This window comes from Liolophura sinensis, chromosome 2 (assembly GCF_032854445.1).
Source record: "Liolophura sinensis isolate JHLJ2023 chromosome 2, CUHK_Ljap_v2, whole genome shotgun sequence".
Classification (NCBI taxonomy): Eukaryota; Metazoa; Mollusca; class Polyplacophora; order Chitonida; family Chitonidae; genus Liolophura; species Liolophura sinensis.
The window spans coordinates 4,450,219-4,475,800 of NC_088296.1; the positions used below are offsets into that span (position 1 = coordinate 4,450,219).

The 25,582-nt window shown below is 40.0% G+C and overlaps 1 protein-coding gene across 1 annotated transcript; it reads left to right on the forward strand.

The window, feature by feature from the left end:
• Nucleotides 1-114: 114 nt before the first annotated feature.
• On the forward strand, nucleotides 115-24,963 carry LOC135462657 (fumarylacetoacetase-like). Its single transcript, XM_064739881.1, has 13 exons — nucleotides 115-268; nucleotides 1,330-1,440; nucleotides 1,968-2,089; nucleotides 2,806-2,855; nucleotides 8,286-8,376; nucleotides 9,737-9,834; nucleotides 13,779-13,931; nucleotides 14,940-15,070; nucleotides 15,331-15,406; nucleotides 18,595-18,641; nucleotides 19,141-19,242; nucleotides 20,067-20,184; nucleotides 21,410-24,963. Exons 1-13 carry the CDS (start codon nucleotides 188-190, stop codon nucleotides 21,484-21,486), a joined length of 1,257 nt encoding a protein of 418 aa, XP_064595951.1. The 5' UTR covers nucleotides 115-187; the 3' UTR covers nucleotides 21,487-24,963.
• The last annotated feature ends 619 nt before the right edge of the window (nucleotides 24,964-25,582 follow it).

Consider the following 25,582-nt stretch of genomic DNA (forward strand, 5'->3'; position numbering starts at 1 on the left):
TATAGGTAAATCTGTATTATATACATATTAGCGGAAATAGACCGTGCGTGCCGAAAATCAGTTGGCGAATACTTTTCCTTATTTTGAAATACACCGCACTGAGCCTCGTCAGATGCCCGGATGTTGAAGCCGCGTGTTGCAAAGAGTTCGGTCCTGTGTAGTTAACATTGCAGACGAGATAGTGAAAATGTCGTTCATTTCGGTCAACCCAGACAGCCACTTTCCAATACAGAACCTGCCCTATGGCGTTTTCTCCACGGAGGAAAAGGTAACCGCTTTTAAAAACGATGACAGTCTTTGATTGTGGTGTTTAGAGTGGATGAACTTGAGGTTTGGCCTGACATGACCTTGTAGATGACCCCAGAGTTTGGAGGTGTGGCCAATTCCTCTAGGTTCATTGGACAACCAGTGTTGTCCGCCCAAAGTTGTAATCATTAAACAATATGGTTTTGATCTTGACTTAAATTAAAACTCGGTTGTCAGTTATTCTGAAAGGGTATTATGATTAGACTTTTGTGCTTTATGCTCGTCCTAGACATCGCTGTTTATGCTTATCTTCGCTCTGTACAGCTACACCATGGATGTGACATGACTGAATGAGTGAAGATGTATTTCCTTTCTGGAATTGGAATGGTTACCGCAAAATTTATAGATTCATGTACCGTAGATATTTGCATCAAAAACGTGCTTGCAATGTTCTTACAGTGGTGAACATGTTCGTAAAAAAATGTTGACACAACACATCTGCTTGCGGGGGTGTATGGGGTCGGAGGGAGGGGGACTCTGGGCACAGCTGTGTGTTGATTGCAGTCATGCATGGTGTTCATCACTGATTAAAATGAGAATAGGTGTACCCAGTCTAATATAGTTCTTTCTAGGGGATTTGTAAAGCTGAGTTTGCTGTCAGCTGGTAGTTTTCATAGAAGCATCTGCTTTTCACAAATGAACACCTTAGAAGCAGGTCAGCAACTAACAAAACAACAGCTTTACTTTTACAGTGAGATGAGCTTGTAAAAAACTTTTTCACACTCATTATTTCACAAGGTTGTGATTTGATAGGCTAGTAGACCAGTAGGCTCACTCTCTTGAAATACTAGTCTTCTGTATACATGTTGATGAGAAAGATCAGTTTACATTGCTTGAAGCGAATACAGTGTTATCATAACTGTGGAATATTTTACCCAAGTAGCCTGGAAGCTGTGAATTTTAGTTGTGAAAAGCCTGAAAACACATGGAAATATGAAATTATTAACAAGTATGAATCCTGAACTTTGTCAGTTCACTGGATTTATGGTGAAATTTCTCATAGAAATCATCCTCTGTTCTCAGCCTCAGCGTAGAATTGGTGTTGCCATCGGAGACCAAATCCTGGACTTGTCTGTGGTGAAACACCTGTTTGATGGGCCCGTGTTGAAGAGCAATCAGAGAGTGTTTGAACAGGTGAGAAAGTCATCCAACTGTGATATATGTATAAGGAATCCAGTTTCAGGCCAGTCTTTATTCATTAGGTGTCCTGAACCAATAAAAACATGTATATTCCTATGACCATTTTGTGTGTTGCAAAAATCAGAGAAGTCGGTTAATGCAATGTTTTAATGATTGGCAGGTGTTCAAAACTGCTAATTTCAACCTTTGTCATGTCTGAAAATTAAATAAATAAACCACTAAATGTAACCTAATTGTTACTGTTGTCTTTTGCTCTTATAGCCTGGGGGGACCTCTGTGGCCAGGCCGGCTAGCACGCCAGCATGGCGCAATGACCCACGAGCCTCAATTCCAGCTCATGCTGGCCTCCTCTCCAGTGTAAGGGGCCGGAAAGTTTGCCAGCAACCTGGGGATGGTCGTGGTTTCCTCCCGCGTTTCCTCCTGCGTTTCCTCCCACCATCGGATAAGTGAAATATTCTTGACTACGGCATAAAACACCAATAAAATAAATCTCTCACTGCTATGGTTATCTCCCTTGGCAGACCACCTTAAATGAGTTGATGTCCCTGGGTAAGGCAGCGTGGGACGAGGCCCGGGTCACGTTACAGAGGATTCTGTCAGCAGATGAGACTATCCTGCGAGACCATGCTGAACTTCGCGCCAGGTGAAATTTGCTAAAGGGGGCCAATTGCAAAACGCGGTTTTTAGCTAAACTCAGAATTTTAAAGTTCAGTATTATGCATTATCAATAGTCTGAAAAGTTAAGATTATGGCAGCTGTGTCTTAACTCAGTGCTTGCTTAAGCATACACAAATTCAGTTCCCAAGTGATAAAACCAGATTTCAAATTTGGACATGTGTCAAAGCCATCATTGTGGAATTGGACACAGATTCTTTCCTCATCCTTGTAAAGAAGAGGAGTGCCTGGTGAACTTTATACAGTCACTGTATGTGTATAAACATGTGCTAATCATATGAAAAATGATTTGAATAACAGTAACGTGTACACATATAAAACCTAGGTTTATTTTGGTGACACTGGATGAAGCACTTTAGTGAAAAAATAAGTAAATCTTGTGTATGTTAATTCCTCAGCCTTTTCGCAACTTTCAGTGCAATTTATGCGCAATTTTAATTTGATTTTGGAAACGAAACTACATTGCTTGGATCTTCCAGTTTCAGGGCTTCACAAAGAGTATAATTTTATTCGTGAACACGGAATAATCCCTTCAGAATACGCTTGAATAAACACCTGAAAACATGCGAAAAAGATTAAAGAATTACAGTACTGTGGAAGAACACACCAATAAAGTAATTAAATTAATGACTTTATGCATGCAGATATGCTCATTGACTGTGAGTTTTTATGTGTGTGTTTCAGAGCATTTGTTCCCCAGAGTCAGGCTATAATGCACCTCCCAGCTCATATTGGTAAGTCAGACTGCTGTGCACCCCCCAGCTCACATTGGTAAGTCAGACTGCTGTGCAGCTCCCAGCTCATATTGGTAAGTCAGGCTGCTGTGCACCTCCCAGCTCATATTGGTAAGTCAGACTGCTGTGCACCTCCCAGCTCATATTGGTAAGTCAGGCTGCTATGCACCTCTCAGCTCATGTTGCTACAGTGCACCTCCCAAATCGCATTACTATCTTGTACATGTACCTCCCAGCTCACACTGTTACCGTGCACCTCACCGATCACATCACTACCTTGCTCCTCCGAGCTCATTGGCCATATGCACCTCACAGCTCACACTGGTAAATCTTGGAGAGTTCATCTTTCATTGTGTAACCTACCTCTGCAAAACAAAATCAACTTAATTAAGGGAGTAAATATGTGATCTCCGAGATATGTCTCTGATTGGTGTTGACAATCGGCACACTGATTTTGATATACATTTATATTATGTCATATAGAACTGTGCAACAGATGTTTTAAAGTAAACTGGCCAAATCTTCCCATAAATTTCACAAAGCAACACAACTCTCTTGTGAATGAAGCATGTGCAATAGCGCGCGCTTCTCCACTAGGACAGCACCACAACACAGTCAGATAGTTGTCGCCTGCGCGTTATCCTTATCGCTGATATCGTTTGTCGCGACGTCTAAATAACATCATGTATTCATATACTTCTGGTTGATGGACATGTAGGCATAGTCGCAGCAATCAGTGTTTTCAACAAGTAACCTGAAACGGCTGTTGTACTTTTTTTCAATCTGACTGTTGTGTTTACAAAGTTTCCATGATAAGCCTATATCACTAATTGTCCATACAGACATGCTCAGTTGCTGACAAAATTGCCACCCAGGAAGTTGTACAGAAAATGGACTTGAACAGAAACGGTGAATTCAGCCCCAGCTTCCAGTTTTGACGGATTAATTTATTACTGTTGTTCACGATTTTCAAAAACGTACAGTGTGTGTCAGTTAATAAAGTTTGACACTTGTGAGTATTATTTACTTACTCCAAAACAATATGCCTATTGTTCGTCAATTTTGGCAAAGTGTCACTGCTGGACACAAAGCTTGCTTGAGTTCTTCTTCCAGGTCCCTGCCTGACATTGCCAAATATTCCAATTAAGCCTGGGATTAACACGGACATCTATATCTTAATCCCGGATTAAGACTACAATAATCCGCTTTGCTGTTGCTACTTATTAAACACCCATGATATTTTTTCACACGTATAAAATTCGTATGTTTATTCAAGTTCACAAATGTCTTAAAAATATAACAAGTGGAGCTGTAGGTGTCAACAGGTGAGAAACATTAGAGTTATGTAGAGAAAAGTAGTGCTCAGATGTTTTAGACTTATTCACAAATGTCCCAACCAGCCATGCTGTAGACGTGATTAAAAAAACAAAAAATAAGTTTTCACCACCAGAAACATTCCTATCCCCAGGGGCGTCATATGACTACTAGACAGCTGCTTGTTCGCGACTTACTTCATATGGGGTGACACAATCCCCTCCCCATGGGATCCCCGTTATCACCAATAGTCTCTGAAATCTACCTAACTGAATTAGAGAAGAGGGCTTTAACTACGTCACCCTTCCAACCCATATGCTGGAAGCAAGTCTAAACAAGTCTAACCACCCAACCAAGATCAAAACTGGCATCATGTCCACCCTCACCAGGAGAGCTAAACTCATATGTAACAACAAGCTGGAGTAGGAGATTCAACATCAACGTAATGTCTTCACCCACCTAAATAAATAACCAGCCCAAAAAGTCAACAAAACAGTGTGGAATGCCTTACATCCCGCAACCAGATTACGGCTGAGGGTATGTGACGAGGGCCCTGAGATAAAAGTTAACATCCCCATACATTGGCCCCACCAGCCACAAAATCGCCCGCCTTCTGCAACAGTTCACAGGTATAGAAACAGTGTTCAGAGGCCAAAGCACACTGAAGACTCGCCTACACGCCACAGGGAAGAAAACAGCAAGACTAACTCAACAACCCAAACGTGTTGTATACCAAATAGAATGTAGCTGCAATAAAGCCTACATAGGTGAAACAGGAAGACCCCTAGAAACCTGCATGAAGGGACACAAATCATCCGTTCAAAAACTTGACTCCAAATCTGCCATAGCTGACCATATCCAGGAGAACCCATCCCACACCATCAACTGGAACACAATCAAGACATTGTACATTAATCAGTCCCACTGGAGAAAACGAAAACTACAGTAAGCCATCCAGATCAAAACACTGAAGCCCAACCTGAACAGAGACCAAGGCGTCTATCTCAGTTCAGCCTATGACTTGCTAATCCCCCTAACTGACCAGGAACCCCAACGGGCCTAACTGCAATGTAGGACACTCCCCACTACCACACCGAGGCCAGCAGAACTTACCCCTTAAGCCCCCTCAGTCCTCTGAGCACTATTTTGCTCTACATACAGTAACTCTATTGTTTCTTACCTGTTGACACCTATAGCTCTACTTGTTATATTTCAGCACGTTAGTATCCGCATTGAAATGTCGTAGAAGTTGTAAATCCATAAGCAATGCCTTGTCCAGTGTACTTCCAGTGCCAACGTCTAAATGCCACTAAAACAAGTTGTCAGTTTAGTGTTCTAAATCACTAGTGTTCTTCATTGCCAAATGACTCCCACAAATCACTAGTGTTCTTCATTGCCAAATGACTCCCACAAATCACTAGTGTTCTTCATTGCCAAATGACTCCCACAGATTACTAGTGTTCTTCATTGCCAAATGACTCCCACAGATTACTAGTGTTCTTCATTGCCAAATGACTCCCACAAATCACTAGTGGTGTTCATTGCCAAATGACTCTCACAAATCACTAGTGTTCTTCATTGCCAAATGACTCCCACAAATCACTGAGTGTTCTTCATTGCCAAATGACTCTCACAAATCACTAGTGTTCTTCATTGCCAAATGACTCCCACAGATTACTAGTGTTCTTCATTGCCAAATGACTCCCACAGATTACTAGTGTTCTTCATTGCCAAATGACTCCCACAAATCACTGAGTGTTCTTCATTGCCAAATGACTCCCACAAATCACTAGTGTTCTTCATTGCCAAATGACTCCCACAAATCACTAGTGTTCTTCATTGCCAAATGACTCCCACAAATCACTGAGTGTTCTTCATTGCCAAATGACTCCCACAAATCACTGAGTGTTCTTCAGTGCCAAATGACTCCCACAAATCACTGAGTGTTCTTCATTGCCAAATGACTCCCACAAATCACTAGTGTTCTTCATTGCCAAATGACTCCCACAAATCACTAGTGTTCTTCATTGCCAAATGACTCCCACAAATCACTAGTGTTCTTCATTGCCAAATGACTCCCACAACAAGGAAAACCTTCTGCGGAAGAAACCCAAGTTATTTGCCCATCTTTTAACTGGTTATGGGAGATGAAGACTGAGCTAGTTGTAGCAGTCATGGTGATCGATTACAAATCTCACATGGACTCGCGCATAAATCACTACTTAAATGAAGATTGCCACTTTGCGATCAAAACCACCCGCATAAGACATTTTACTTCAGTTTCATGTAGCGTGTTAGTCTTTCAAAAACCTTTAAATCATTCTAACAAAGAACTATATTTTCCGCCGTCAACTTCCCACAACCAGCGCATACGCCTACCAGTGGTCAATCATGTGTATTTGATTAATGGGACGGATCACTGACTCTGCAGGTGGCTGACTGTCTACAAGCGCTCTACAAACTCTCCACAAGACCTCTAGGAACGTGCAAATCTCCTGTCAGGTTTTAACTTTTAGCCTGAGCTGCACTGTAGCTCAAATTATTCCCTTTCAATGCCTGTACCATGTATGATGGTATAATGATCCGTAACCCGTGCAAGACATGGCGAAGATAGATTTTGTGATATTTGATTATGAAAGCTGTTGTAGCACAATCATAATATAAATAATTGGATTGATTTTGACTGAACGATTGTTTGACAAAAGTCTCTGGTATGGTCTCTGTTAATGTGTAGTCATTAATAAATAGGTCCCAGTAAACAGTGCCTATGTTGTCTGTTTGGTCAGGTGACTACACAGATTTAATGTTGTCTGTTGTGCAGTGACTACACAGATTTAATGTTGTCTGTTGTGCAGGTGACTACACAGATTTAATGTTGTCTGTTGTGCAGGTGACTACACAGATTTAATGTTGTCTAGTGTGCAGTGACTACACAGATTTAATGTTGTCTAGGGTGCAGGTGACTAGACAGATTTAATGTTGTCTAGTGTGCAGTGACTACACAGATTTAATGTTGTCTGTTGTGCAGGTGACTACACAGATTTAATGTTGTCTAGTGTGCAGGTGACTACACAGATGTAATGTCTGTTGTGCAGTGACTACACAGATTTAATGTTGCCTGTTGTGCAGGTGACTACACAGATTTAATGTCTGGTGTGCAGGTGACTACACAGATTTAATGTTGTCTGTTGTGCAGTGACTACACAGATTTAATGTCTGGTGTGCAGGTGACTACACAGATTTAATGTTGTCTGTTGTGCAGGTGACTACACAGATTTAATGTTGTCTAGGGTGCAATGACTACACAGATTTAATGTTGCCTGTTGTGCAGGTGACTACACAGATTTAATGTCTGGTGTGCAGGTGACTACACAGATTTAATGTTGTCTGTTGTGCAGTGACTACACAGATTTAATGTCTGGTGTGCAGGTGACTACACAGATTTAATGTTGTCTGTTGTGCAGTGACTACACAGATTTAATGTCTGGTGTGCAGGTGACTACACAGATTTAATGTTGTCTGTTGTGCAGGTGACTACACAGATTTAATGTTGTCTAGGGTGCAATGACTACACAGATTTAATGTTGTCTGTTTGGTCAGGTGACTACACAGATGTAATGTTGTCTAGTGTGCAGTGACTACACAGATTTAATGTTGTCTGTTGTGCAGGTGACTACACAGATTTAATGTTGTCTGTTGTGCAGGTGACGAGACAGATTTAATGTTGTCTGTTGTGCAGTGACTACACAGATTTAATGTCCGGTGTGCAGGTGACTACACAGATGTAATGTTGTCTGTTGTGCAGTGACTACACAGATTTAATGTTGCCTGTTGTGCAGGTGACTACACAGATTTAATGTTGTCTGTTGTGCAGGTGACGAGACTGATTTAATGTTGTCTGTTGTGCAGTGACTACACAGATTTAATGTCTGGTGTGCAGGTGACTACCCAGATGTAATGTTGTCTGTTGTGCAGTGACTACACAGATTTAATGTTGCCTGTTGTGCAGGTGACTACACAGATTTAAAATGTTGTCTGTTGTGCAGTGACTACACAGATTGAATCTTGTCTGTTTGGTCTGGTGACTACACAGATTTAATGTTGTCTGTTCTGCAGGTGACTACACTGATTTCTATTCATCCATGAATCATGCCCGTAATGTGGGCACGATGTTCCGGGGCCCAGACAACGCTCTCATGCCAAACTGGTGAGTAATGTGCAGTACTGAGTCCAAAATCTAACACAGTTGACCAAGAAAGTTTTACCCTGAATATATATGGATTACATACCCTAAGTCCTTAACAAATTTGACCAGTTTATGAAATAATTGCAACTTCAGATGCAGTTTGAAAGCTTAATTCATATGCCAATATTCATTATATATTGTCAGGATATATACATGTATATTCATGTAAATGCGCCCAGATATAGCCCTGAAGGAATTTTGGCTGTAAGTGAACGAAGTAGGAGAGTAGAGCAAACTAATTTCACCCAAAACACAATGAGGTATTAAATAAGGAAAATGTAAACTGAAAACCGATGTGAAAGTGAAGGAAAGCTAAAATATGAAGTATGGTTCATCGCATGGACAGCTGAAAACTATGCGTAAAAATTCCTTTATTTTCTTTCAGATTTATTTTTTAAGAGTGTTGAAAGGCATTCAGATATTTGAACATTCTAGTGGGCTTCATGAGCCATCCTGACTGTATCTAGGAACTGTGACATCTCATCGTCTTTTTTCCTGATGTTCACCAGAAGAAAGAAATTTTTGAACATTATTTCAGTAATTTTTTTACTCATGAATAAGGAGTTATTCCATCATGTGCAGTGATTAGAGTCGGAAAAACTTCCTGTGAGGTCAGAACTCCTAAACACTGATGGCATGGTACATAAAGCCCACCATGGAATTCAGATGTTTGAATGCCTTTAACTCTTTTCACAAAAATCTAAAAAAAAAAAAATAAATTAAAGTATGTTTGTGCATAGTTTTAAGTGGTCTATTTAGTGATGCCTACTTCAATTTTTAGGGGTTTTTTTTCCTTTAGCTGACCTCTAGTGACATCGTGAGAACCAAAAGTGATCGTATCTTCTGTACAAATAACCCTGAAGGTGTGGAAGCAACATCTAAGTGACGTCTCCAAAACCAAAGTTATGGTATAACCCTCACAAGGTAGCCCAGTGAATTGGCAGGATCCAGATTGAATATGCCAGTGCATGGACATATATTAAGTTTAATAGAAAATAACCTGAACAAAACAGGAGGTGCTAATACATGGCCTGCAAATCACCTTAGGAAAAGAGACAAGTAAATAATTGTTGGAACTATGGCATTGCTGCATGTAGCTGTTTGAAAACATGTTTTTTTTTTAAATATTTTGTATAAGAACTATATTTCATGTAGATATTTTTGGAATTGTAGATGGATTTCAGTGTTTAGTTGGTTTTGTGGGTTCTCATGTTGAATGTCATGACTGTTTATTCACTGTATCATATATTTTAACCACGAGATGACTGAACTACTCACAGTAAATCATTAAAACCTGATTCATGTACTCATTCCTCCTCAGGACGCATCTGCCTGTGGGTTACCATGGCCGCGCCTCCTCCGTGGTGGTCTCTGGAACACCTATACGTCGGCCAAATGGACAGACGCGGCCTGATGAAGGTGAGTACAGAGGCCAACCTGGGCCGTGGCCAGAATGGTTTTAATGCATGTTACAAATAACTACCAGAGCAAGTATACATTTACTGATCTGACCTGAATGAATGAATGAATGAATGAATGAATGCTTGGGGTTTTATTTTACTACAATTTTTTATTCATATATACTGTGTCGTCTGGGGGCAGGGTGTGTCCATGCTGCCAAAGTGCTGGCGGCACCAAAGACACCAGACATGACACCCCACCCAGTCACATTATACCGACACGGGACCAAGCAGACCGTTTCCTTGATCTAACCTCTCGGCGCTAAGCACCGAGGGAGGCAGCTACAAGTACCATTTGTAAAGTCTTTATTATGACTTTACTGGTCTGAGATTATTATGTCAGTTTGGGAAATTCTGTGTGCGAGAACAGATTCATGAATTATTAAAACCGTAAGGTACATACTGACCTACTGTAGTCATCAGTCAGGTATATACTGACCTACTGTAGTCATCAGTCAGGTATGTACTGACCTACTGTAGTCATCAGTCAGGTACATATTGACCTACTGTAGTCATCAGTCAGGTATATACTGACCTACTGTAGTCATCAGTCAGGTATGTACTGACCTACTGTAGTCATTAGTCAGGTATATACTGACCTACTGTAGTCATCAGTCAGGTATATACTGACCTACTGTAGTCATTAGTCAGGTATATACTGACCTACTGTAGTCATTAGTCAGGTATATACTGACCTACTGTAGTCATTAGTCAGGTATATACTGACCTACTGTAGTCATCAGTCAGGTATGTACTGACCTACTGTAGTCATCAGTCAGGTATGTACTGACCTACTGTAGTCATTAGTCAGGTATATACTGACCTACTGTAGTCATCAGTCAGGTATATACTGACCTACTGTAGTCATCAGTCAGGTATATACTGACCTACTGTAGTCATCAGTCAGGTATGTACTGGCCTACTGTAGTCATTAGTCAGGTATATACTGACCTACTGTAGTCATTAGTCAGGTATATACTGACCTACTGTAGTCATCAGTCAGGTATGTACTGGCCTACTGTAGTCATTAGTCAGGTATATACTGACCTACTGTAGTCATTAGTCAGGTATATACTGACCTACTGTAGTCATTAGTCAGGTATATACTGACCTACTGTAGTCATCAGTCAGGTATATACTGGCCTGCTGTAGTCATTAGTCAGGTATATACTGACCTACTGTAGTCATTAGTCAGGTATATACTGACCTACTGTAGTCATCAGTCAGGTATGTACTGGCCTACTGTAGTCATTAGTCAGGTATATACTGACCTACTGTAGTCATTAGTCAGGTATATACTGACCTACTGTAGTCATTAGGCGGGTATATACTGACCTACTGTAGTCATTAGTCAGGTATATACTGGCCTGCTGTAGTCATAAGTCAGGTATATACTGGCCTGCTGTAGTCATTAGTCAGGTATATACTGGCCTACTGTAGTCATTAGGCGGGTATATACTGACCTACTGTAGTCATTAGTCAGGTATATACTGACCTACTGTAGTCATTAGTCAGGTATATACTGACCTACTGTAGTCATTAGTCAGGTATATACTGGCCTACTGTAGTCATCAGTCAGGTATATACTGGCCTGCTGTAGTCATTAGGCGGGTATATACTGGCCTGCTGTAGTCATAAGTCAGGTATATACTGACCTACTGTAGTCATCAGTCAGGTATATACTGGCCTGCTGTAGTCATTAGGCGGGTATATACTGGCCTGCTGTAGTCATTTGTCAGGTATATACTGACCTACTGTAGTCATTAGTCAGGTATATACTGACCTACTGTAGTCATCAGTCAGGTATATACTGGCCTGCTGTAGTCATTAGGCGGGTATATACTGACCTACTGTAGTCATTAGTCAGGTATATACTGACCTACTGTAGTCATCAGTCAGGTATATACTGACCTACTGTAGTCATTAGTCAGGTATATACTGGCCTACTGTAGTCATCAGTCAGGTATATACTGACCTGCTGTAGTCATTAGGCGGGTATATACTGGCCTGCTGTAGTCATAAGTCAGGTATATACTGACCTACTGTAGTCATCAGTCAGGTATATACTGGCCTACTGTAGTCATCAGTCAGGTATATACTGACCTACTGTAGTCATTAGTCAGGTATATACTGGCCTACTGTAGTCATCAGTCAGGTATATACTGGCCTGCTGTAGTCATTAGTCAGGTATATACTGGCCTGCTGTAGTCATTTGTCAGGTATATACTGACCTACTGTAGTCATCAGTCAGGTATATACTGGCCTGCTGTAGTCATTAGGCAGGTATATACTGACCTACTGTAGTCATCAGTCAGGTATATACTGGCCTGCTGTAGTCATCAGTCAGGTATATACTGACCTACTGTAGTCATTAGTCAGGTATATACTGGCCTGCTGTAGTCATTAGTCAGGTATATACTGACCTACTGTAGTCATTAGTCAGGTATATACTGGCCTGCTGTAGTCATCAGCCAGGTATATACTGGCCTGCTGTAGTCATTAGGCAGGTATATACTGGCCTGCTGTAGTCATTAGTCAGGTATATACTGACCTACTGTAGTCATCAGTCAGGTATATACTGGCCTGCTGTAGTCATTAGTCAGGTATATACTGGCCTGCTGTAGTCATTAGTCAGATATATACTGGCCTGCTGTAGTCATAAGTCAGGTATATACTGGCCTGCTGTAGTCATTAGTCAGGTATATACTGGCCTGCTGTAGTCATTAGTCAGGTATATACTGGCCTGCTGTAGTCATTAGGCGGGTATGTACTGGCCTGCTGTAGTCATTAGTCAGGTATATACTGGCCTGCTGTAGTCATTAGTCAGGTATATACTGGCCTGCTGTAGTCATTAGTCAGGTATATACTGGCCTAGTGTAGTCATTAGTCAGGTATATACTGGCCTGCTGTAGTCATTAGGCGGGTATGGACTGGCCTGCTGTAGTCATTAGTCAGGTATATACTGGCCTGCTGTATTCATTAGTCAGGTATATACTGGCCTGCTGTAGTCATTAGTCGGGTATGTACTGGCCTGCTGTATTCATTAGTCAGGTATATACTGGCCTGCTGTAGTCATTAGGCGGGTATGTACTGGCCTACTGTCGTCATTAGCAATCCCAGTCTAACATCAGTTTTGAAATATCCTAATTTTGAGTAATATGCATGAACAAGCATTAATATTAAAGGAAAAGAAATGTGCCTCCAAAGTGCCATTTTTTTTTTTTACTTCTAAATATTACAGGCATGTCACTGTAATTCTTCAACCTTTTGGCATGTTTACAAGATCTTTATTCCAAGCATATTCTGATGGCATTATTCTGTGTGGATTGATAAAATTATACTTTTGTGAATACTTCAAATTGACCAACCCAACCAGTGTAGTTTTTCCTCCAAAATCAAATTAAAAATGTGCATAAATTGCACTTGTCTGCTAGAACCTGCTTTGCTGGGTTTCCTCCCACCATAATGCTGGCTTCCTCTTTAGTCACACATGAGAAAGTCTGCCAGAACCTGCTTTGCTGGGTTTCCTCCCACCATAATGCTGGCTTCCTCTTTAGGCACACATGAGAAAGTCTGCCAGAACCTGCTTTGCTGGGTTTCCTCCCACCATAATGCTGGCTTCCTCTTTAGTCACACATGAGAAAGTCTGCCAGAACCTGCTTTGCTGGGTTTCCTCCCACCATAATGCTGGCTTCCTCTTTAGTCACACATGAGAAAGTCTGCCAGAACCTGCTTTGCTGGGTTTCCTCCCACCATAATGCTGGCTTCCTCTTTGCTCACATGTTGGAAGGTTTGCTGGCAACTTCCTCTGCCCTGTTTTCTCCCACCCTAACACTCCAATCGAGCAAATCATTTGAAGGATTCGTTGTCCTAGCTGTTGTTGGATGTGTCTATTTGTTTCAGGTCAGCCTCCGTCCTTTGGGCCGTGTCGCTTGTTTGACTTTGAGCTGGAGATGGCATTCTTCACCGGCCCAGCTACCCCCCTTGGGAGCCCCATCCCTGTACAGAAGGCCGATGACCATATCTTTGGAATGGTTGTCATGAATGACTGGAGTGGTTAGTACATTAAACACGATACATATGTATGGATGTCTCTGAATCTGTCATATTCAGGATTTGCCACAGTTTTGATGATGAAAACTTCCTCACCTACTGTATTTCAGGCCTATAAGGCTGTGTAGTCGGGGCCGTTTCAAAAAACTTTTGTAGCCGTGTAAGGTCTCTTAGCTAAGGGTCAGTTAGCCGGCAACCATTAACAGGCCACGAAAACAATTCACTAGGTCATTTCACAAAAGCAAAACTGTCTAACTGTCACTCTGTAGCAATCTGATATTGTTAAATTGGCTTTAAAATACAAAGGAAGTAAATTTTTTTTAACTTTTCACAAAGTTTGTAATCTAAGGGTGATAGCTCGCACAACAGACAGGTGAATGGAAACATCAACAGACGAGTTACGATGGTTTGTGAGCTTTAAAAAGACCTCCACTTACGTATAGGAGTTGATTTTAATATTCCTGTGTTTTTCAAACCAGTAAATAAACTTTCAAAACTGGGATTTACAATACTTTGAAAGCCAAATTTGTTTCCTCATAGCCACCTTCTTATGTGAATATTAAAGCAGTTCAGACTAACTTTCATAATCTAAGGCAGCCATCACAAACATTTTCTTTGTGACAAAATTGCTAATTGGGTTAGTCTTGAGACTTTGTGAAATTGTTCATTCCAGCCTTTGTGGCAAACTGTTGACCTAGTGCTCGTGTATTAGAGGACAGCAGTTGACAATCCGCCACTAGTTAAGGCCCAGTATACCTTTGATCAGCTGGCCTGTGTATTCTATCTTAACTGTTGTATTTCACCATTCTAGCATTTTTCAAGTGGCGCATTTTGGTTGATTTGTATAGATCTATCAGTCTTGTAGGGCAAATTAAGAGTTCTTTTGCGAAGTTTGAATAATTTCTTACCAGATAAAGATTACCAGCATCAAAAGTATCCTCTTACGGTCTTCTTGTGCATCTGAAGGTGAAATACAGACTCATTATACATGTGTTTTGTTCCTCCCCCCAGCCCGTGACATACAGAAGTGGGAATACGTCCCCCTTGGGCCATTCCTGGGCAAGAACCTGGGCACCACCATCTCTCCCTGGGTGGTTACCATGGCAGCACTCAAACCTTTTCTATTAGACAATCCGGACCAGGTACTATATCCATTTTTTTGTACTGTTTTTTTTTTTGTGTTGATTAGGGTTTTACGTCGTACTCAAGAATATTTCGCTTACACGACTCTGGGGCTAGCATTGTTGTAGGAAATCCACAAAGAGACCACACTGGTGAGAGGTTCTTGGAGGTACGCAGATTAATTCTCTTCTTATTGTACAGAAGCTGTTTTACTTTCCTCGCCACATTAAAAGCATCATGCAACTGTCACACTAAAGACTCGCCCCTATATATTCTGCAGAACCCGAAGCCGATGCCTTACTTGTCACACACGGACAAATACAGCTATGATATTAAGCTGGAGGTAGCCATTAAAGGTATAGTAGTATCAGATTTTGTTTCATCACAGGTAAGGTTTACTGTATTGGCCCTATAAAATCACCCCCAAAAACTCACTCCCAAGAACTGATTCCGAAAAATCGCCACCCAAAGTGCATTTTAAGGAGAAAATAAATTATTACTGAAGTTGCTGATATGATCCTACATTCGAGGCAAACCTGAAAATATGTTCCAAAGCTTGATGGAACTCGTGGAATCATTCAAGATGAGTAATTTTGTAGTCTTAAGAGTCTACCGAAGGTAAGTATTTGTATTTAATCTTAATTTTCTTTCATTTACATCAGGATTTGTCAACCCGATTGTAATTTCTGATTGTAAGTTACAACTAGTGTAGTTGACAATCCCCTTGTGCAAGAGGGTGGCAATTGTAAGTTATAAAGGTTACAATCAAAAGCTTAGTGACATAAGTCACCTTGGGCTGACAATCCCTTTGTGCAAGAGGGTGTTGATTCTAAGATATAAAGGTTACAATCAGGATCTTAGTGATATAAGTCCATTTGGGCTGACAATCCCTTTGTGCAAGAGGGTGTCGATTGTAAGATATAAAGGTTACAATCAAAAGCTTAGTGACATAAGTCACCTTGGGATGACAATCCTTTTGTGCAAGAGGGTGTCGATTGTAAGATATAAAGGTTACAATCAGGATCTTAGTGACATAAGTCACCTTGGGATGACAATCCCTTTGTGCAAGAGGGTGTCGATTGTAAGATATAAAGGTTACAATCAGGATCTTAGTGATATAAGTCACCTTGGGATGACTATCCCTTTGTGCAAGAGGGTGTCAATTGTAAGTTATAAAGGTTACAATCAGGATCGTAGTGATACAAGTCACCTTGGTATGACAATCCTTTTGTGCAAGAGGGTGTTGATTGTAAGATATAAATGTTACAATGAGGATCTTAGTGACATAAGTCACCTTGGGCTGACAATCCCTTTGTGCAAGAGGGTGTTGATTGTAAGATATAAAGGTTACAATCAGGATCTTAGTGATATAAGTCCATTTGGGCTGACAATCCCTTTGTGCAAGAGGGTGTCGATTGTAAGATATAAAGGTTACAATCAAAAGCTTAGTGACATAAGTCACCTTGGGCTGACAATCCCTTTGTGCAAGAGGGTGTCGATTGTAAGATATAAAGGTTACAATCAGGATCTTAGTGATATAAGTCCGTTTGGGTTGACAATCCCTTTGTGCAAGAGGGTGTCGATTGTAAGATATAAAGGTTACAATCAGGATCTTAGTGACATAAGTCACCTTGGGATGACAATCCCTTTGTGCAAGAGGGTGTCGATTGTAAGATATAAAGGTTACAATCAGGATCTTAGTGATATAAGTCACCTTGGGATGACTATCCCTTTGTGCAAGAGGGTGTCAATTGTAAGTTATAAAGGTTACAATCAGGATCGTAGTGATACAAGTCACCTTGGTATGACAATCCTTTTGTGCAAGAGGGTGTTGATTGTAAGATATAAATGTTACAATGAGGATCTTAGTGATATAAGTCACCTTGGTATGACAATCCCTTTGTGCAAGAGAGTGTCGATTGTAAGATATAAAGGTTACAATGAGGATCTTAGTGATATAAGTCACCTTGGGATGACAATCCCTTTGTGCAAGAGGGTGTCAATTGTAAGTTATAAAGGTTACAATGAGGATCTTAGCGATATAAGTTACCTTGGGCTGACAATCCCTTTGTGCAAATGGCCTTTGAAGGAAATTTTAGTTTACTCTAAATTACCTCAAATTTCGTCTATAAAAAATTGCATTTTAGAGGCAAATAAATGTCACCAAATGAAACTTACAGTTTTCTGGTAGAGTGTCATCCCATTTTCCAAGCAAACCTCTAACATTTTTCATAAATATATAAAACTCTCAGAATCAGAAAAAATGGCCAAGTTAGTTATGGACGAAATTTATGGTCATTTAGAGTAGATACAGTAGGCCCGTTTGTAGTATGTAGCTGTCATGTTAATGAAGTAGTAAAATGACCTGATGCAGTGTTAAAGGAATGGAAACAAAACAGATTTCACTGCACCACATACACCTAGGCTCTACCTAGGTAGAGCGAAAACGAAAATAAAGAGAAGAAAAAATAAAATCGCAGGAAAATGTCTACCTTAATGTGAAAAAAGGCTCAAAAAAATGCACGGGAAACTCTGAGTAAAAATACTTTCTTATTTTGTTTTTTGGATTTTTTTCTAAGAGAAATGTTTCAATTCTACATTGGACCTAATAAACCACTTGTTTTGATGTTCTCAAGCATCACAAATAGTTATACTACTCTAAAAAACAACATTTAATGTTAAAAAAGCTATTACTACTCACAAGTAAAAGATTACTTAAAAAAGAACAAAGCATAAGAGTGAAGTATCAGATAAAAGAGTGTGAAGTTATTTGCAAGTATGGTTATTGATATTCTTTTCCATCTTTGTTTTGAGGAGAACTGGGTTTTTGAAAATAGTTGTGTATGGCGGGTATTTGAAAATAGTCGTTGCATTATCATGTTGTAAATAAGAATGTGATGCATGACATACAAATTTATTTCTATGTAAATGTGTTGCTTATATCTATAAACATGGATTTTATCTTAATTATGATAATATTTATGCATTTATTCAAAAAAATAAATATGATTAAAATTTAGGTTGAACACATTTGTTATCTGGAAAGACCAACTTCTGGCACAAATATATTTGCTATAAATACGCTGGATGAACTTTTGGACCATTGTTATGCAGACACAATATATACAAAGCGTTGGTCCCAAATACCCACCGTACAAAACTTGTTTTCAAATGCCGTTTTCTCATTAAAGAAAAATAGGAAAAAAGAAAAAAATATTTAAGACCACGTACGTGTATATAACTACCTTTTCAAACTCTTTCCTCTCAACTCCTTGTAGTTTTTATGTTATCTCCACCTTTAAATATGTCTGCTAAATATTCGCCTATAGATGAATATAAAGAATAGAAAATTAGATGACGCCGGAGTACCTTACAACTGCCAGTATGTTCCGTAAAACCCAGCTTATAGTTTGAAGAGTTAAAGGCATTTAATGCATTGAAGCCTTTCTTCGTATGCCTCTTTTATTTTTTATTTGTTTTTTTTTTCTTTAAATTCTTACATTGATGAAATTGAATTTCAAATACACATGAACTTGTGTTTCAGGAGAAGAAATGGCCCAGCCCGCCACAGTATGTCGTAGCAATTTTAAGGTGAGGTTTTGGGCTTGAGAAGTTTCATATCAACTGTAGCAAATTTTTTTTTTTGTTTTTTTTTGTTTTTGAAAAGTGTAGCATTAAGTATAAGGAATGCAGTAGAAAGTATTTTACAAAAAATCTTTAGAGTATAAAGATTGCTCTGTAAATTCTAAAGTGCATTAAAAAGTGTAAACAGTGGTTTATGATTTTGAAAGAATGCACTACCAGATATGAAGAAAGCATTACCAAATGTAAAGAATGCCCCTCCAAATGTGAAGAATGCACCTCCAAATGTGAAGAATGCAAAATCAAATGTAAAGAATGCAACACCAAATTTAAAGAACGCAACACCAAATTTAAAGAACGCTCTAACAAATGTAAAGAATGCACTGTCAAATGTGAAGAATGTATTACCAAATGTGAAGAATTCAACGCCAAATGTAAAGAATGCATAACCAAATAGACAGAATGCCTATCATTCAGTCATAGTTGTTGTTGTTCTTGTTGTTGATAGTACATGTACTGGACAATGAAGCAACAGTTGGCTCACCACACAGTGACTGGGTGTAACATCAACCCTGGGGACCTCATGGCCTCAGGTACCATCAGTGGACAGGTAAGTCATATATCCAGTTGCTCTAACACGGCCCATCCCATGGCCTCAGGTTCAGGTACCATCAGTGGACAGGAAGGTCATATATCCAGTTACTCTAACATGGCCTATCCCATGGCCTCAGGTACCATCAGTGGACAGGTAAGTCATATATCCAGTTGCTCTACGCGGCCCATCCCATGGCCTCAGGTTCAGGTACCATCAGTGGACAGGTAAGTCATATATCCAGTTGCTCTACGCGGCCCATCCCTTGGCCTCAGGTTCAGGTACCATCAGTGGACAGGAAGGTCATATATCCAGTTGCTCTAACATGGCCCATACTATGGCCTCAGGTACCATCAGTGGACAGGTAAGTCATATATCCAGTTGCTCTACGCGGCCCATCCCTTGGCCTCAGGTTCAGGTACCATCAGTGGACAGGTAAGTCATATATCCAGTTGCTCTAACATGGCCCATACTATGGCCTCAGGTACCATCAGTGGACAGGTAAGTCATATATCCAGTTGCTCTAACATGGCCCATCCCATGGCCTCAGGTAGCATCAGTGGACAGGTAAGTCATATATCCAGTTGTTTCAACACGGCGCATACCATGGCTTCATAAAAATTCCTGATTAAAATTTGGTTTGTAGAGTTACCAATCACTTTAGAAGAAAATATCAGTAGTCACTTAGGCCTGTTCCTCTCCCTAAACAACTCAGGTTAGATTATTTGTTGTCTTTTTCTTTTAAGCCCAGGTAAAACACATATACCTTTGAAACGTTACGTGTATTCAGTGTGTGTTACATTCACACAATCCCAACATATACCTGACCTCGTCTGTTCCAGACACCCGATTCATTCGGCTCCATGCTGGAGTTGTGTTGGAAAGGCACGAAAACAGTTGATCTGGGAAATGGCGTAACTCGTAAATTCCTGAAGGATGGAGATGAGGTCATTATGACAGGTAATGATTGGATGAGTAATTTACAGATAATGGAGAGAAACAACGTAGATCATGGATACAGTCGCTATTAAGAAGTCGGCAGATCAGACCAGGGTCGGATCGTACCAAAAGCTTTGAAAATAGTGCCTGTTGCTGCCTCACCGGTCGCTCAGCACTAAGAGGTCAGAGTAAGGAAACAGGATGGATGGCCCGGGTGTCAGTATAATGTGACTTGACTTGCCTGCCACAGGAAAACACACTATATGTACATGTACACACACCTAATGACTCCTCCTCACATGACTGAAAAATGGTTTAGTATGAAACACAAGCATACATCCATGACAGATTATAAAAATTATATATATCGAGTGGGCATGAAAAATAGGCCGTACTTTGATGCTTCATTGCTCCATTGCTCCATTATCCTTTGTTCAAACCCTTTCAAACTTTAGACATTCAAATGGCATGACTTTGTTAATATACTGACCAATTTTCAAGGTCATAGCTTGAGTAATCTGTACACAGGGTTAAAATGAAAACATAGCCTCAAAAACGCACGTTCTGGTGACCCACATTGCATCACCTGTCAGATGTCATGAATAGAGCGCGCGCTGCACCTTTGTGGCAAGCGTCAATCATGTGTCATCTGGAAAAATTGTCTGGCTTTAGTTCAGAGAAACCCTTCTGCCAGATAGGCACAAGTTTTGCTGAATCAAGATTGTTTTCTCTGAGGCGGACAAGGAATTCATCACCTTTTCAAGTAAAACAAGGTAGAACATCATTTTGAAATGTCCGTCCATTTTTGTGGCCACCTGATATACTATATATTGTTTGTGCTACACCCACATGCAGAAAAAGAGACTGATGGGAAAATACAATCCTCATGACATTACACTTGACACTCTGCAGCAGGATGGGAGATAATTTAAACCTGTGTCTGTATGCTGCGACTGTTTAGGGCATTGTGTCTGATAAGCCACATTGGAGGTGGGGTGTGGGGGGTGGGCGTGGGGGGGGGGGGAGGGGAGGATAAGCTAAGTACTTCTCAGAGTGGTGTCAGTATACTGTGACAGGAAGGCATGTTGTGTCTGTTATCTTCAACATGGCACTCCTGGTACTGAGTACTGTAGATAGTACATGAACTACGTCATCATTGATGTGTCTTGTGACTTCGTCAAAAAAAAACCCAAACAAAAAGGTCTTTGATTGTTTAAATTATGATGGTTTTGTATATTACCCGCAGGATACTGTGAAGGCGATGGCTACAGGGTGGGCTTTGGTACCTGTGCAGGCAAAGTGCTCCCAGCGCTCCCTCTATAGGAGACAAGGGGGACAACTCCAGGATTTCCTCTGTAGGAAACAAGGACAAAGATTGCTAAACTTCATACTTATGCAAAGGGTGACAGATCATTCCTATACAGTCACAGTTCAACTAATAACTTGTGTTATCAGCTGAGAATATGGTGCAATCATTGACAGTACTGGTCAACTAAAAAATGGGGTCTCCGCATTTTGATTTTTGGATTGGGAATTGAATTGGTTGTGCATTGTTTTGTTTTTTGTAGTATTTGACTAGTCCTTCTGTAACACCCCAGTATTTCTGTGGTCAAAATCACTGATCTTTGGACTATAGTGCTATCTGCTGAAATCTTTGTGCCATGTAACTTTCAAACCATCAGAGCTTTAGGCTTTATGTTGACCGCTTTAGGCGTTATGTTGACAGCTTTAGGCTTTATTTCGACAGCTTTAGGTTTAATGTTGACAACTTTAGGCTTTATGTTGACAACTTTAGGCATTATGTTGACAACCATACATGATAAACTGTTTAGATCAACTTCCTGATTTGTGATATCAAAAAATGTATTTGGTATTAAACATGTCAATATGATCATACGGTAGACAAACCGATATGCCCAGCTGTTTATCGCCTGCATTGTTCGGTGTTGACATTTTCCAGGAAAGCGGTTCTTGTTTTGTGTAAAACCAGTGGATTGTTAGATAACAGATACAGAGGTTCATTCGGTTACAATATTATATATTTGAAAGGTCAGTTAATGCTGGAATGAAGTGCATGTAAACGAAAGGCTACGCTTTTTACAGTAACTCTTCAACCTTTTCGCTTGTTTGCAAGGTGGTTAGTCAAGCATATTCTGAGGGGGTTGTTCTGTGGACACTTCTGAAATTGAAGCCCTGAAATTGGCCATTTCAAACAGTGTAGTTTTGTTTCCAAATCAGATTAAAAATGTGCATAAATTCCACTGAATGCTGCTGTTTCATATGGGAAAAGGTTGAGGAATTAATCTTTCTTTACAATTGATTCATCCTTTTTCAAGGGTTAATCCCAAAAGTTATCTGGTTTGTATTAAGATAGGTCTGATTTCAATGGTCATGACATTTTGTCACGACCGAGTTCAGAGGGTTTATTCAGATAAAAATGTATTCACTCATACCTGAAGTGTGTCTTCGATCATGCATTAGGCGGGAGACGGGGTTCGTTGCCATTTAGCCCAATGGCTTACATCCGTCAATGTTGACCCAGTCAATTTATGTGGTATGTTCTGTTTCTTTCTGAGTTATAGAGCTTGCTACATTATACCTGCTTCACTGAAAATCTTAATGTGTTAATTTTAACAGAAAGTCTGCTGTTCGAGTGATGACAGAACGTATTCTGCTACAGATCTGTTACATATAACACACACATTCTATTAATTCAACATAAAGTTTCTATTAGACCAACAGGATATTACGTTAAACATGACACATTGTTATTTTATGATAACAGAATACATTTTAGCATCACCCGGAGAACAAACTTTGTTAAAATTAACAGATTAATGTTTTCAATCAAAAAGGGCAGTTTTTTTTTAATTTAAGAGATATTGTTTGTTTTTAGCCACTTTGTTAAGTTTGTTCTTCGCCTTGCCCAAGTTTTGTTAACATTTTTAACATAATCATTAATGTTATAGTTTATTCGTTTTTGTTAAGCATAGTTATGCATTCATCTGTCAGCCGATTCAACAGAGGTTTATACAGGACTACTGCAGATTTCACACCTGTACCCACATGTTGGCCCAGGTGTACGCTACTAGTCATACCTGTACACGGGAAACATAAGGACCATAGCTTGTTTACCCTTCTTATCTTCATAAATTCTTTTTGCTTATTCCCTTCAAACCCCACCCCACGAAATTTTGATACCTGAAAAGAAAAAAGCGTGACTTGACGACCAGGTGCTCATTTTACAAAGCTATCAAAATTTTGTCAAGCGCCTTTACTGTGGTGACTTATCTTAGTTTGTGTTGTGATGACAACTACGTCATGCACTCTCCTAAACGGGTGTGTTGAGATGTACCTGTGATTTTATCTGTCATGGTGAGGGGATACTGCTGTGTTTTTGGTTGTGGATGTGGACATTTTGTATAGTCAATACACTCATTTTACGCGATGATTATTTGTGTTACGGGCAGTTCTAGTTCAAAGTAAACGATTAACATGATTTTACCAATTCTGTTAGTATTATATACCTAATGTAAACGTTCGTACAGAGTTTAATTCTGTAATGTATATATGACAAAATCAGTTTTAAGAAATGCAAGTACAAGGTCTGGCAGCAACCTGAGGATGGCCGTGAGTTTCTTCCGGGCTTTGCCCGGTTTCCTCCCACCATAGTGCTGACCGCCGTGAGATAAGTGATATATTCTTGAGAACGGCGTGAAAAACCAGTCAAATAAGAAATTTTGTAAAAATGCAAGTGTTTCGCGTCATTGTGTATCTAATACGGTTGAGTGTGGTGAGGATAGGTAATGTGAAATAAGCTCCAAAGATCATGTTGCGCGATTTGTCGCATAGCAACGCAGAATTTAGTGAAATCGAAACTTGTGCACATGGTTATGGTCGAAAGGTATGAACCATTTGTGATGAACACGACTTGTTGGTAGAACACCGTAGCGGCTATTACAGGGCAAAGTTCCAAGATCTAGAACCACTGTTTTACAAAACCATTAAAATTTAATCTTCTTCAGAGAACAAAATATTTGATGTGGGATACTTAAGTTGAAATTGTGTTGGCACAGCTGAGAATCAGCGGTTAACATTTAATCGAATTGAGTTCAGTTTGGGTTGGAATTTCAGACCCAAATCGCCTTGTAAATCGAGACCCAGGCATTCGAATTAAAATGGAAAAAACTCGGTACGTTAAATGTTGTATTTTTAGTCGGGTATATATAATTATATGTAAATCAGTTGATCTCTACAATGCTGTGTGTCAAAATTGCGCTATGTAGCGTGCATTCCATCCAAGTTGTGCCAGTATAATGTTATCGTGTACATATGTTCGTGCAAAATTACAGAATCACGTGTGCAGTTATCCAAAAATATATACAGCACAAAGAATCTCGGATTTCACAACCAAAAGAAGCAAGTATGGGAAAAATGCTAGACCCGGTTGTACACAAGTGTATTGAAGCCTTACATTTAAGGCCTGTATTTTAATCTTTAACCCATTATTATGTTTTATAACAGGACTTGTTAAAACATTAAAATAGGGCTTACTTTTTTAGGTGAAAGGAATACGGTAGTAGGCAAACAGTTTAGATGTATTGAGTTCAATGGGGCTCCCGCTTCATTTGTTTTGCCTCTATCAGTGTTTATCAGTGTTTATTTAGTACACTTGTGAACAACCATGCCCTGCTTTGTTTACCAGTATTATAATGTTGATTTCCATTGGTCCATTTTTTATCTGAGGTGAAGGATTTAAAAATAAGCGGAAATAAAAAGTTGAAAATGTATTTTTCCGAAGGTGAGCCTTTTTTGTGTTCTTTATGGCGTTTGGTGGAGCCTACAGTCCTTTTATTTGTTGACCTTTCCGCTCAAGGAACAAGCCTAAATGTTGGTACATTTGGTACTTCCTACCTTATTAAAATATCTGATCCCGTTAATTTATCAAGGTCGTGTTCCTGACCGGAAGAATATGGACAGAATCCATCAAAACGCCAGGACAGAGAGTAGTGAGTCCTCTACACACAGCAACGGAACCTTATGGCTCAGCGCGAAACGTGACTGGTTGGCCTGGCATCAGTATAATGTGATTGAGTTGAGTTTCATGCCTGGTGTCTTTGGCATAACACTTCAGTGGCAGCGGCACTTGACTCGCTTTGCCACAAGAAGACAGTATTTGTACACACACCTACTAATACCTCGTCGTCATACGTTAAACCCCAAACATACATACATATTCTGACGTGTATATGTATGTTGTCTTTCTCAAATGAAGAAATTGTTAAGCACGTATTTTCACACAGCTAAACTGCTTCTGGCTCCATTTCGGTCGTTAGCTATGTTAATTAGGTAAGACGAGTGGGTTCCCCACCAGTTTCACCAGACGGAGAGCAAAAGAGGTCACCTGCCGAATTCTTGT

Bases quoted from the DNA above. Each gene is read 5' to 3' on its own strand.
- LOC135462657 (XM_064739881.1), top strand. From the start codon at position 188: ATGTCGTTCATTTCGGTCAACCCAGACAGCCACTTTCCAATACAGAAC. The intron at 8,377-9,736 runs GTGAGTAATGTG...ATTCCTCCTCAG, and splicing joins AACGCTCTCATGCCAAACTG to GACGCATCTGCCTGTGGGTT. The intron at 18,642-19,140 runs GTGAGGTTTTGG...TGTTGTTGATAG, and splicing joins TATGTCGTAGCAATTTTAAG to TACATGTACTGGACAATGAA.